Raw genomic sequence first — 13,455 nt, 5'->3', positions numbered from 1 at the left:
TAGTATTTAATCTGTATATGCCTTTGCCTTTGCCCTATTTGTGCCTCAGGCATAAAGGACGAGTCACATGAACACGCGCCAACCCAACAGTCCAGCGCTTGATTCCCCTCCAGCAACCACCACAACCCTTCATCCATCATGGATATCCAGGCCAGGTTGGCGGAAATCCAGCGAATGCCAATCGACTACCAAAAACTCGGGCTGTCAGACTGGTCTAATATTGAACCCCTCTTCGATAAAGCCATCAACACCCCAGCCAACATTACCCGCGAAGAAAAATACCAGATTGCCCAATGGCCATCCCATGAAGAGATGGAGGCGCAGTGCCAGGAGCAATTTAGTCGCTCTGTTCATGACTTAATTCAGGCTGCTGCTACGGATCGCGACTCTCTTACCTACCCCGAGGCCAGACTGATTCGTCAGGGCTTCCATGGGATAGACCTGCTGGCCTATACAGAGCGTGAGGCCGTGGCCAGGAGACGCGAGCGTTTTGAGAAGCCGCTGTGGGAAAAACACCAGCAGGCATTAGTCTCTGTTCTGTTGCCAGTGGAATTGCAGGCCTGGAATGCTGTTGCTGATTCTGGGTGGTTCTATGAGAAACTGAAAGGGGCAACTATGCAGAGGAAGGTACATAATCCATTCGTCGAGAGTGGCCCTCCGCCGTGGATTCAGAGAATTATCGACCAGGGAGGTAGCAAGGCCTGGGGATATATCATATATTGCTCTGGGCTGGACAGCAGTGAAGCATGGCTGAATTTTCGAAACCACTTTGACGAGAGGCTCTCCCTCGTCCCTTCTCTGAGTGCGGGCTCAGACCAAATCCGGAAAACCAAAGTAACTGAGTTCCTAAATTTCGAGGGCCAAGAGGACGATATAAGTGTTTTACGACAGTAGGTTTAATCACGTTAAATATTCTTTTAACTAACAATAGTTACTAGAAATTTCCGAGACCTTAGAGATAAAGGCCACCTGAACCCTGGCCTTCTTTCTCATGTCTTCCTCTACGCCACTTCGCAGTCGCGCGATTCCTGGAAGCTAGAAGGCCGCTATTTCCCATGGATATGGGCTGTTGATCCAGATTGGGCGCTTGATGAGGCGGATGAAGATGGTTACGATGGGCGTGTTCCGGTTAGCTGGGGTATTGCCTATGACAAGCTGTATAACTTCATGTTAATGAGGCGCTTTTCTCTTAAGGATATATGGCGGGACTTGAACCAGATGCGCGAGGTGATGGCAGACGAACCACAGCCCGGCTGGGCGTTCACCAAACTGCGATAGCTGGAGCAGCTCTTGAAGTGGGAAGAGCCTGGGGTCCCGCAAGTTGGAAAAAGATACTGCATTAATATCCATTACTTGAATATGGTCGCAAGGGTGGACGGGCTACATGGACATCCTTCCGAAGAGCAATCGTTTTACTTTGTCACGGCCAAAAGACGCCTCGTGCCACTGTGCATCACCCAGCACATCCGGAAAAAGGCCGAATTGAGAGAGGAAAACTCGAAAATCGCTGTCAGGTGTATAATTGGCGGCATTAACTAACCATACTTCAGTACTTCTGTGGAAGCAACGAAGGAATCGGGTAGGGTACAGCTATTATATGAATCCATCCGTTATGTCCCGCTGCCCTAATTTTGCCGTAGCCGTTCCATCAGCATTCTGACGTTCAGGCAAATACAGCCACACTGGTAAACAGGCAGGTGGTTTCTAGGAGAAAAATAAAAATATAAAAACAAAACCATACAACAGCTGGGATTCGCATGTGGTCATCCACTATACTACTAACCAGCCGGCGCGGCTAAAAGTCGGGTGGGTGCAGCCCGGGTGAGCTTAGGGTAAGGCCGCTTTACGGTCGCGCGACTTGGGTGAGATTAGGGTAAGTGCATGTGAGACAGGGCGAGCTACTACAAATCTTGTTGAGCGGGCATAGCTCTAAGCAAAAAGTTGTGACACTCATCGCATTGGGTCGTAAAGAGGCCTTTAATGGGGCCAGTAGAGCTGACCTGGTAGCTCGTCTGCGGCCCAAAGAAATCCTACTACAGCTGGAGATAAATTAATAACTTTATAAAGACCAGGGTACTATCATTACTTTCTATGAGTTTAAAATAACACCACTGCGCCTGGAGAATACAGACCTGGATTAAACCTTACCACTATCATCATTCTAACTAGGATCCGGTGAACCGGCCAGCAGAATCTAAAGAGGAGCTTCTGCCCTTACTGGTGATTACCCCTAGTCAGATATCAGGGATAGATGTCTAAATCTACATAAACCTTTGAGAATCGGTCAAAATGAAATCGGAAAATGGAGTTATAGTTCGGACCGCTCTACTAAAGAGACTAATAGAGTTGATTGAGGCTACTATTTTAAGAAAAAGGCTTTTTTTTTTTTTTTTTTTTCTCTACAGCCACTCCATAGAATACGCTTGTGGTAGAATATATCATATCCAGGTGTGGGAGGCACCTCTAGGACCGCCTCTATATAAATATGTTACGATAAAGTCTCGTGAGATAATCAGCAAGATTGAAGCACTCTCGCCGCAGGGCTGAGTGGAGTCAGACAGGCTTGATAGCCTCGTGCCAGGCATCGGCTGATTGCAGAAGGTAACTCACCGGATTGTGGTACGTATTGACAGGATATCACTAGAGCCCTGTGTAGGAAGTACGAAACCGGGATTGAGGTAGCGTTTTGAACTGCGAATGCGCGTTCAATACCTAGACAATAAAGCTGCAGGTGCTGTGGCGCCCAATGGACATGCTAGGGTATTTACCGATAGAGCCAAGAAAACTTCCGTCCCGCTGAAGAAAATGATTGGTCCCGTTATAACGCCCGCAAAGGATGATCCAAAAGGAGGGGAAACATCTCCACAGCCATCACGTAACGAGGCTTCTACACTACGTGAACTTTGAGTTCTCCAGCATACATGAAACGGTAACATTGTCAACCTTAGCCGGCAAGGAATGATATTTACCGGAAGGTACCCTTTTTACCGACCATGTGCCTCGGTTTTGTCTTGTCCGGGGTATATCTATAACTCGAAAACTTTCCCGAGACGTTGGCACGGACTGCAACCGCAGGCTTGATTGCTTGTAAGGAGGAACGCTACTTGTTCAAGCAATGAAACTGTCGATTCTGGAATACTCTTTTCTGTGGCTGGCGCGGCTTGTGCCTGCCACCTATTCGGCGACTTTGGCCCAGGCAGAACCCAGTGTGGACGAAGCCACCAAGTTTTCCTTGATTGTAAGCTGAATCTGTCGCTATAATTTTCCCTACAAGCCACGAAATTGACTCAACCTTTATCCTAAGTATGGGTACCCCCTTCTAGCCTACGCACAGTTCGCTCTTCCTCTATTATCAGGCAAGTATGGCACTAACACTCTCGACCATGGGCGAGGGCTAGCCACCGCTGCGTTCCAGAGCGTCGTACGTCCCAACGTCGACACCCTTTATTCTATGGCTGTTTTGGATCTTTCTGCAAAAGACCTTGTTATTGACATACCCCCGATCACGGACCGCTATTGGGTATTCCCCTTCTACGACCTGTAAGCCAGACCTGGCCACATGCTGCGTGAACATGAAAAAAAGTAAAAAGAAAAATAGACTAACAAAGCCAGCTACGGTAACAACTATGCCAATATAGGCAGCGTCAGCAACAACAGTCCAGGCAAATACCGCATCAGGTATGCAAACGACATCGGACAAGAACCGGGGATTCAGTTGTGCGAAAAGAAAGCTCAACGCTGTGGAAACCAGGACCCCGACTGCGACGGACTTCAGGGGTATATCAACTCCCCTACACCTTATGGTGCCCTTGTTGGCCGATTCCTTGTGAAAAACAACGACAGTGATCTGCAAGCTGTTCATTATCTTCAGAACCAGACGTCGTTGTATTCGGTTCTTGCGGAGCGAAAGCACCCGACTCCTGAGCTGACCGCTGCCATGGTGGATGACTCGCTGTCGAGCGATGTCCCAACGAGAATTATGCAGATGACTGCTCGATTCGCTCCCTTTAATCCCTCGCGCAATATCTCTGATCAGCCGCGTGTAGACTGCATGCTGCGCAAGGCTGGTATTCACAACGGCCGATTTACACCGACCGGAATTAACCTGACTGCGATAGCTGAAAGATCTCAGCAGGATGTGCTTAGCTACGCCTCCAGTCCGCCAATGGTAGTCGATCTCAAAAATAATTGGTATGGTATATCGCCGCTTGCACAAGGAGACTATGGCACAGACTACAAGCAGCGGTATTATATTGCCTACTATGGATACCTAGCGCTGGTATCATCACAGGCTGTCTATCCAACTTACCGCGATCCGACGAACGGAGGTAGCGCCACTCTCTTTCTGACTTCGACAGAGGCGTACACAATTACATTCAGTAGCAAGCCTCCGTTGGCACAGGATGGATTTTGGAGCATCACTGCGTACAATGCAGAGCAGTATCTGATTCCCAATCCACTTAATCGATATGCTTTAGGGGACCGCTCCAACCTCACATCTATTACGGACAGTACCTCACCGTGTAGCACTAGCCCAAAGACCGCGGGTTTCCGGATTCTGGTGCAGCCTGCAGATGCTGAACCTCCTCAGAATTGGACATCAAAGTAAGTTTGGCCTGTCCTGCTTGGTACATGAACCGTAAGCCAACTGTAACAATCCTATAGTTGGCTTCCTGCTCCTGCTGGAGGAGGGAAATTTTCTATTACCTGTGAGTATCTACCCCGGTTGTGCGCGACTGCTCTAATGTGGAGTTCTTTGAAGTTCGCCTCTACGCTGTTAACCCATCCTTGACCGATGGCGAGTGGGCATACCCGGTGGTGCAGAAGGTCGAGGCCATTACGGCATAATCCGACACAGTCAATATGCAGCACAAGTTAGGTTACTGTATAAGCACCATACTAGATCATGCATCAACAGCTGCCAATGTTGCTCTGATACCATAAACTAGCTTTCCATCGCGCAACAAGTACCTTTCTTTTCTCAACTCTCCCAATACTGGTTTCCCATCGCCATCTACTCCAGCGGCGGCGCAACTAGCTAAATATTGTTCTGCGAACGCTTGAAAATCTCGATCCCAATAGGCCCTCGGCAAGTGGAAAAGTTCACTCAAAAACCAGAGTCCTCAGCTTAATTCCCATATAAAAGTTCCGTATGGAGACTACCGTATTTGTGAGCAATCGGCCGCATGCACCACGACTGGCTTATCCCGGAGCCATTCGGCAGTGGCCCAACAGAAGATGAACAGCACTGCAATGTCTGGCGTGAGCTGTCGCCATGATCATAGTTCTCCAGCTGATAGTCGCGGACTCCATGCCTAAACAAGAAGTGCTCGCACGAAGCAATGATTTCGCAGATAGCAAGGCATTATGCATTGTCAGAAAGACCTGACGGCGAAAAAGAGGCCATGTGAATTCTGACTTTCAGGGAACAACATGTATCGACGTGGAGAAGCCTATATTGAGACATACACAGATTTTCCATAACGGGCTACAGATTGACTAGCGGTGGATCAACAGTTATAATACTGGTAAAGACACCAGTTCTAACTGTCAAAAAAGGCCTATCCCCCAAGCATCTGCCATAACCATAATAGAGCGACCGCGCAGATGATCTCCCGGAAAGGACGAACAAAATGCTTCAAAAATGTCTCTGGGCCTGTTGTCTTCGCGCATAACGTCTATACTTCTCAGCCGTCCTCACCCTGGCCCGCTTGCCGAAGAAGATCAACAAAACCGGAAGAACAGCCAAAGCTAAAGCAATCATTCCAATAAGGATGAATGTGTTCTGGATGCCCATTCCACCAATCCAGTCCGTGAAGGCGAAGCGGATGATTGCGGCGAAGCCGTTGCGGATGAAGACCACCGCTACTAGAGCGTCGGCGAGGATCTATAGAAAGTTGTTGGCCCTTGTGATTTTCACATGATTTTCTATGTAAGGGGATGTTGAGGCTGCATGATATGCGATAGGTAGAAGGAATGTGCGTGATCACCTCTGGATAACTGTCAGATAGGTACGTCAAGGCGACGTCGGCGGCAGTGATGAAGCCGAAACCGAAAAGCCCTTGGGCAAAGGCTAGGATGGCCCAATGGAGGCCCTTAATTATAATGTCAGTGATTGATTTCTGATATATATATATATATATATATATATATATATATAAAGAAAGGGGCATGGGAAAGTTTACATCCCCGAGACCGATCCCATACAGCAACATGGCAGCACAGTTGATAAGAGCAGCTGGAACGCTCATCCAGAGACGCATCTCAGGCTCAAAGACGCCGTTGTTTCGCTTCGCAAGACGAATAATCATCCAGTCGATCAATGGTGACATGGTCAATGTGGCTAAGAGAGCCCCGATGAATCCTCCTAGATGGAAGAGGCCGATTGCAGAAGGACTGAAGTCGTAAGGAGGATATATGAGGAAGTACGAGCCGGCTGAGGCGGACGCGGAGAAGAATGCGAGCATTATCCCGTATGTGGCTGCCGTAAAGGCGACGGCTGGGAAGAAGAGGAGGATAATCAAGGGCTGATAGAAGTGTTGGAAAATTGGACCCGGTGTTCTCGTAACGAAGGCCAAGCGTTGACGGATAGATTTTCGGCTTGGTCTGCCTGGCTCAGCTGTATTTTTGTGGTCTTTTCCATCCGTGCTGTGAGCTGTGGCTGCCTCTCGTCCCGGTGATGTCGACCGGCCTTCCAAGATTGGGCAGTACTTCGATTCCTCGAAGAAGAACAGCACAAGGAGGAGATTCGCACCCAGGAATATGGCCACGATCCACCACATCCATCTCCACCCGAGTTCAACGACAATATATCCGCCGGCTATAGGACCCCCTGTCGTCCCGATGCTCTGCATGAGGACGAAAACACCGTTAAGCCGGCCATGTTGATGAACGAAAAACAAGTCCACGATGGTAATCATTACAATAGCCTCGCTGATCGAGCCCGCCAGACCAGCCAGCAAACTTACACCAATCAACTCTCCAGCCTTGTGGAAGTTGGCCCACCACACGGCACAGACGAACTGGACAGTTGCGCTGAGCAAATATATTGGACGGCGACCGAATTTGTGCACGCAAGGGAGAAAGAAGAGACAGCCTAACGCGAGGCCGATAAAATTGCTGCCGCTGGCCATGTTGAATGTCGCGTAAGTTAGGCCGAGCTCGGCTATATATCCCCTGTACGCTAGGCTGTTGATGTCGACCAGCACGAAGGTGAAGCAGACGTAGCTGCAAGTGAGGGCAAAGTTGACTCCCTTGCGGAGAGGGGACCAGTTCTTGCCAGCGTTAGGTCCGGATGCTGTACTATAAGGTGCAAAGATCTGGGAATTCATACCAATGGGTCATCGGGGTCGTCTGAGGGCGTGGGGTTCAGGACTAGTTCTGTAAGAGAGGATCGTCCTTTCAAAGGTATAGGCATAAGCAGGCGGATGTCAATAACGATGGCTCCGAGAAGAGTGGGACTTACGGTCTTCAAGCAAGACAGTTCCTGGTGGGAACGTGTGTGATGAGGTTGGGTCCTGGCTTTGGATATCCATTGTGGGTAAAGGTCAAGCGAATTCTGTAAGAACAAGGGCGTAGATCCGAATCTTATGCATTTATAGTCTTCATGTCGAAACCAGAGTGTGTTTTAAATAGTTACAAATCCGTCCTTTCCCAATCCATGGCTCGTGCGCGTGCTTTGAGCGGGGTGGAAATTCAAGGAGCAATCTAATTACACGCAAGAATATCTACACATCTCCACCGCAGAGATAAATATCCAATCAATGCCAGTGAAAGGCCGGAGAAATCTTAAAATAATCTCCAGCATCTACACGATACCGGATGGTACAGAGTTTAATACGCACTGCAGCTTGGTAGTAAGTAGCGTCTGAGGAGATATTGGTATGGACTAATGGAAAGTTGTCAATACGCTCATCATTATCTCTACTAGAGAGGAATGCTAATTTCTGGATCCTCTTCAAACAGTTGAAAAAGATATCTGGTTCTTCTCTGGTCTCTTCCGGCCCACACGCGCCTCAAGAACAGACGGAGGTTGGCGATAAAGGGATAGAAATTCGACCCAAGGATTCGGGAGACTAACAACAGTATTCTCTGTTTCCCAATCATGTCATGCATCTCTGCCCCTGCTACCAAAAGTATAAGCGTCATATTCGGTGGATATCGGCCCGCAACAGTCAGACAATGCTCCATCCCGTCGACGATTGACCTGGCAAGATCTCCTGCCTCGGCGTCTCTTTCCCCAAACGGATATCTTAGCCTATGTAGAAAGAGTAGAGCACCTGTACGGTGGAGACTAGCTTGAGCTATGAGAAGGGACATCTCCGCTCCCGAGAAGCGCTCGCGAACGGTTTGTGACACAGTCGGCGCCCACGCGTTGAGTTCCTCTTGCAGCTTATCAAATGAGCTCGGCAGGATGTTCTGCCCATCACCAGCTCTAATGGATGCACCTAATAGACAAAGCCGGTAGAGAAGTGGCAGTAGCGGCCAACATAGACCCGCTTGCTGGTCAACCCAACACGGATCCTTAACTCTGTATTCAATAACCGGCACCTGCGCTCGAAACAGAGACTGTGTGGTGTCGAGAAAGACAAGATACACAAGACCCATAGTGCCCGATTCGCTCAGCTGTTCGGAGTAATAGGATGATCGAATCAATGACAGCGTGAATCGGCAAATACTGCTCGCTGATATACCTGATATCAAACGATGAAAGGTCACCAGGCTCATTCCGAGGGAGACAAAAATGCCTACGTGCTCGGGCCGGCTGATGCGTGCACCGCGGAGTGCCTGAAGAGCCGACGCACAGCTGGACCAGTCTGCGTCGCTGCAGGGTGTTTTATTATTGGCGTTGCAGCGGGGGAAGACTCGGGAGACCGCGACGTATGGCCTCAGAAGGAGTGCGGGGGCTTCTGCGACGCGGGACCTGATCATGCGATACATGTCCATGCTCAGCTGTGGTCCGAGTGAAAAAAAGCTGCAGATACTGGAGGCGGTGCATGCTGGAACCGGCGCAAACAAAGCCTCATGGCGCAGTATCGTTGCGAGAGCTAGTTCCTGGGCGGATTGGTCACCCTGGTCGATAACCGCTTGACTTCCTACAGGGTAGGGTCGGAAATATGGAGTATTGATAGACGATGATAGCGATCCAGGCTCGCCCGAGGATTCAAGTGGATTTGGGGTGAGAGTCCTAGGCTTGGGCCCTCGCTTACCCCTCCGCCGGTAGAAGGTGCATAACTTGTGGAGACGGTAACAGCGATAGCACTTAGCCGCGGGCCCGGATAGACACCGAACTTTGAGAGAATAGCATCTGTCGCAGGCATGAGAGGGCGGCATTGGGTTCTGGTTTAACGAGAGCGTGTTGCATAGGTTGTGGACGCAGAGTTTGGTGCAGTTGATAGAAGCGACGCGGAGGGAACTACCTAGTTCCTAGTCGCGAAGTCAGGCGAAAATGGCTTGGAAAAGAGACGAATTAGAAGCAGTAGCGAGGCGGCGAAACTTCTCGGTATGTCAGCGCCATTTCACCTACCCCAATCTTTAGATCGCTGATCCCACCCCCTCCCCTGGCTGTCATGAACCGACGCATCTATACCATCCCCCTCTTCATGTAGAACAATTACCGTCAGTCCCGCTATAAGTAGGCTATGACTGTGCGCACTGGCAGCAGTTTCAAGCCCTATTTATTCTTTCACCATAGGGTCACTTAGGGGTATATATATTTCTGTTTCACGTCTCTATCCAATGTATTCACCCGATCTCAATCGTCATGACTACCAACCAGGCCTCATGGGAGGAACGAGTCTTCAGGAAGCAAAGAGAGTGCTTCAACAAAATCCCACCAGAATGGAGAGTCCCAGACGACCTGCTGTCTCCCTTCAAAAAGCCCTGGTCCGAGTATAAGCACGATTTTATCCGAGCAAATCTCATTCGCAGATCCGGCATCTTGACAGCTCGAGAACTCCAGATTACAGAGAACTATACGGCCCGTGAGCTTATCACCGAGATGGCAAAGGGCACTTTAACGTCCGCAGAAGTGGCCCTGGCGTATTGCAAAAGGGCGGCAGTTGCGCAGCAGCTGGTATGCTATGTTGAATTCAGATTTCGACCCGGAGCCCGGTGGGACCAGTCTATGCTGACACTGTGAAACAAAACAGGTTGGATGTCTAACAGAGACTATGTTTCCCGAAGCACTAGAGCGAGCTCAATATTTGGACTCCTTACGTGCGCAGGGGAAATTGGCTGGGCCGCTCCATGGCCTTCCTATTAGTATTAAGGATAATTTCCATTATAAAGGGACGGAAGCGACAATCGGAATGGTTGCGTTCATGGATGAGGCCTCGAAGGAGACCTCGCCACTAGTCGATATCCTTCTAAAGCTTGGAGCGGTTATCTATGTCAAGACAAACGTGCCTCAGACGATGATGGTACGCCACCTTCCATACTGCAATGTCTCTGGTTACTTATGATAATCCCTAGACCAGTGAAGCCCAGAACAATGTCTTCGGCCGTACTCTGAACCCCTGGAATACAGCCATCAACCCGGGAGGCTCAAGCGGCGGCGAGGGCGCCCTAATCGCACTGCGAGGGTCACCATTGGGCGTTGGAACTGATATTGGCGGTACGAACATCACCCATGCCCCATACCATGACCCAAAAAATGAAAGCAGCCATTGAGTACAAATTCACAGGCTCAATACGTATTCCTGCCCTCTGCTGCGGTACGTACGGCTTCCGCCCGAGCGCCTCACGCGTTCCCAACGGCAAAATGCGGGTTTGCAATACCCCCGGTATGCGTTTCATACTCTCCGTTGCAGGCCCACTCTGCCTCGATCTGGAGGGGATAGAACTTTTTTTCGAGACGCTCTTTGTCCCACAGCCCGCACTCTATGATTCCACTGTTCACGATATTCCCTGGCGGAAGCTGGACGCCCTCTCTCCGAAGAAAAAATTAAGGATAGGCGTTATCCCTGAGCACCCTACATTCCCCCTCCACCCCCCAGTGCACCGCACGCTAACATCAGCAATAACCCTACTCAAAGCAGCAGGCCATGACCTGATCCCCCTCTCAACAGCCGAAACCCTGATCATGGAACTCAACGAAGTAGCCATGAGCCTCTTCGGCCTAGACCAAGCAGCTATTTCGCACGTCGTCGCTGCAAACGAGCCTGTCGCCCCCGCAATTCTGCATATAGGTACACAGGTTGAGCGTCTGAGATCATTCCACAAGCCCACCATCTCCCCTGAACTGAGTGGCGTGACTGATAACATGGAGAAATTTACAATCTTGAATGCCCGACGTGCTGAACTTCGCGACAAGTATAGGACGTTGTGGCTCAAGTACGGCCTTGATGTTTGTATTGCGCCGCCGGCGCAGAGTACGGCGGTAAAGCATGATGGATTCGGCCTGGCGCCATATACGATATTCTTGAATTGTTTGGATGTATGGGCCTCCCTCGACCGTTCCTCTATCTATTTCATGTTTCTTGCTTGGCAGTGCAGTTGGTGGGTGGCTAATTCATAGTGGGCAGTACCCGTCTGTTGTTATTCCTTACGGGAAGGTAGACGAGGTTGATAAGGGGCGGAAATTTGAGCTTCGAAATAATCAAGTAGGGCCGGAGTGTGAGTATTCTCACCCTTTTCTGGATGGTTTCGGAAGTACTAACTTCCCCGTAGATGACTATGATTTACTCAAAGGCGCGCCGTGTGCAGTCCAATTGTTTACAACCACTCTCCGCGATGAGGAGTGCCTGCAAATTGCAAAGACGGTGAACACTTGTTTGAATGGGGAGAGGCAAGTGCATATATGCTTTCTGAGAGGCCGGGATAACTGACAAGGATTGAATAGATCGTTATCTCTGCCTCGTACCGGGTTGGCTGGGGACCAGGACAAGAGTATGGGCAGGATGTTCCCGATAGTAAGCTCTAGGAGGAGCGAATTGTAGATTCAGGAATAAGTTCTAACATCAAAACTATGTGTTATCCTACCTACTGCTGCGCCAGTACGTTAGCTCGCTAGCAAAGATTGTAGTCTATAGCTAGGTAGTAGCCTGAGCAAGTTATACAAGGCAGCTGAGCACAGGATAAGTAGCTCATCCTGTCCATTACACACTTAACCCGACTTACCCTAAACTCACCCGAGCAGCACCTACCAAGCTTCTCGACGTGTTGAAGCCACTATCTCCGGTTCCGATAGTCGATAGTAGCTGGAGCCCACGGCGAGTATCAATTCCAAAAGCTTGCTTGATGTCCTCAGTTTCCTTGCGGAAGTTAGATAAGCTTTATAGTAATATACTGTGAGTGTTCTATGAAGTAATATCTACAGGCTATGCTCTTGGTAACTTTGCTTGCATTCTCTGACTTCGCAAACTTCTCCAACACAACTCCACTTAATAGCCTGCATCTGATCCAGCTATCATTCATGTCATGATCATGGCAACGGTGTTCCGCAATAAAAGAATGACCCTAGTTTGTCTTAGTTCAGTCTGGCTGGAGCGGGTATAGGAGACACACCGGTTTAAGGATGTTTATCTTACCCCAGTAAGTGGTGTTTTGCAGAACTCCTATAGTTCCGAGACCGTTGCAGGCTCACTACGGCAATTATTTCCTAGTCCGGCCAGGAGCAAAAACAGGATTGTTAGTGAAGCTTGACCACGCTCCGGACTTGGACGCTAGTGGTGACATCGTGACGAGTGATAAGTGGCGAGAAGACCCGGGCTGACGTGGGGAATAGCGCGCAATACCTTGATCGTCTTGCCTTGGTAGCGGGCAGGAAAACACCGAGGACAGCCAGCTGCAACAGGAACTTGGCAACTATAGAGCTGGACGACCACTGTCACTGAAACAAAATGGCCAATCATCGGCCAGGATAATCGTTGTAGGGCGCTTTCGCCTAAAAAAATGCTGGATCGAGTGATTTTCGCACGATAAAAATCCCGGGCATTTGTAACGCCATATAAACCACCAGGTTTGTTCATGCCTGCCCTAATCGTTGGGAGCAGACGCGGAGTTTGGTGAAAATACCTAGTTCTGGTGACCTGTATTGTGTATAGCCGACTGCTAAAAGATTGCAATTGTCGACTGCCAGCTGTCAGCTGGGTTAGCCAGTCGACTGATTAAAATGCAAGTTAAGTTTCCATTACTTTTGTTTAAATTAGAAAATAATTAGATTTACCAGATATTTAAATTATTGAGATTCTAGATGAAGAAACTTATATATAATTATAACAATAATTATAATATTTCTTAAAGAAGATTTTAAGTAAATAATTTATTTATATAAGTTAGCTAATAATATAATAGAATTTTTTTATACTAGACTAACTAGTATTTAGAGATAACGTAATTCCCGGTCGGTTCGTGCATCCCGGTCGGTTCGTGCATACCCCCCCAAAATCCATGCTTGATCAACTTTAAAGTACTGTACAACAACCAAAAGCGATTCAAATTAAATAAACTAAT

General features: G+C 49.0%; 6 protein-coding genes across 6 annotated transcripts; 3 read left to right on the top strand and 3 right to left on the bottom strand.

Moving 5' to 3' along the window:
- Positions 1-174: 174 nt before the first annotated feature.
- ASPSYDRAFT_154892 (uncharacterized protein) lies at positions 175-1,278 on the top strand (the record flags this gene model as incomplete). The annotated part of the gene is made up of 2 exons (XM_040842405.1): positions 175-890; positions 939-1,278. The coding sequence occupies 2 exons, from the start codon at positions 175-177 to the stop codon at positions 1,276-1,278; spliced, it is 1,056 nt and encodes a 351-aa protein (XP_040700687.1).
- Positions 1,279-2,885: 1,607 nt separating this feature from the next.
- Positions 2,886-5,184, top strand: ASPSYDRAFT_133890 (uncharacterized protein). Its single transcript, XM_040840656.1, has 5 exons — positions 2,886-3,238; positions 3,305-3,540; positions 3,613-4,605; positions 4,666-4,709; positions 4,763-5,184. Exons 1-5 carry the CDS (start codon positions 3,116-3,118, stop codon positions 4,846-4,848), a joined length of 1,482 nt encoding a protein of 493 aa, XP_040700686.1. The 5' UTR covers positions 2,886-3,115; the 3' UTR covers positions 4,849-5,184.
- A 152-nt stretch (positions 5,185-5,336) lies between these two features.
- ASPSYDRAFT_133889 (uncharacterized protein) lies at positions 5,337-7,572 on the bottom strand. The gene is made up of 5 exons (XM_040840655.1): positions 7,466-7,572; positions 7,334-7,398; positions 6,186-7,274; positions 5,991-6,095; positions 5,337-5,887 (listed from the first exon to the last, which is right to left on the bottom strand). The coding sequence occupies exons 1-5, from the start codon at positions 7,533-7,535 to the stop codon at positions 5,639-5,641; spliced, it is 1,578 nt and encodes a 525-aa protein (XP_040700685.1). The 5' UTR covers positions 7,536-7,572; the 3' UTR covers positions 5,337-5,638.
- Positions 7,573-7,886: 314 nt separating this feature from the next.
- On the bottom strand, positions 7,887-8,736 carry ASPSYDRAFT_47155 (uncharacterized protein). The gene has a single exon (XM_040847379.1). It carries the CDS (start codon positions 8,725-8,727, stop codon positions 7,927-7,929), a length of 801 nt encoding a protein of 266 aa, XP_040700684.1. The 5' UTR covers positions 8,728-8,736; the 3' UTR covers positions 7,887-7,926.
- An 18-nt stretch (positions 8,737-8,754) lies between these two features.
- On the bottom strand, positions 8,755-9,406 carry ASPSYDRAFT_47154 (uncharacterized protein). Its single transcript, XM_040847378.1, has one exon. The coding sequence runs from the start codon at positions 8,996-8,998 to the stop codon at positions 8,840-8,842; it is 159 nt and encodes a 52-aa protein (XP_040700683.1). The 5' UTR covers positions 8,999-9,406; the 3' UTR covers positions 8,755-8,839.
- Positions 9,407-9,763: 357 nt separating this feature from the next.
- Positions 9,764-11,962, top strand: ASPSYDRAFT_205764 (putative general amidase; the record flags this gene model as incomplete). The annotated part of the gene is made up of 7 exons (XM_040843886.1): positions 9,764-10,075; positions 10,152-10,421; positions 10,474-10,615; positions 10,686-11,437; positions 11,526-11,616; positions 11,671-11,788; positions 11,843-11,962. 7 exons carry the CDS (start codon positions 9,764-9,766, stop codon positions 11,937-11,939), a joined length of 1,782 nt encoding a protein of 593 aa, XP_040700682.1. The 3' UTR covers positions 11,940-11,962.
- Positions 11,963-13,455: the final 1,493 nt, after the last annotated feature.

This window comes from Aspergillus sydowii (genome assembly GCF_001890705.1).
Source record: "Aspergillus sydowii CBS 593.65 unplaced genomic scaffold ASPSYscaffold_8, whole genome shotgun sequence".
Lineage (NCBI taxonomy): Eukaryota > Fungi > Ascomycota > Eurotiomycetes > Eurotiales > Aspergillaceae > Aspergillus > Aspergillus sydowii.
Note: the sequence above shows the minus strand (reverse complement) of the source record. Positions and strands in the feature narration are given on the sequence as shown.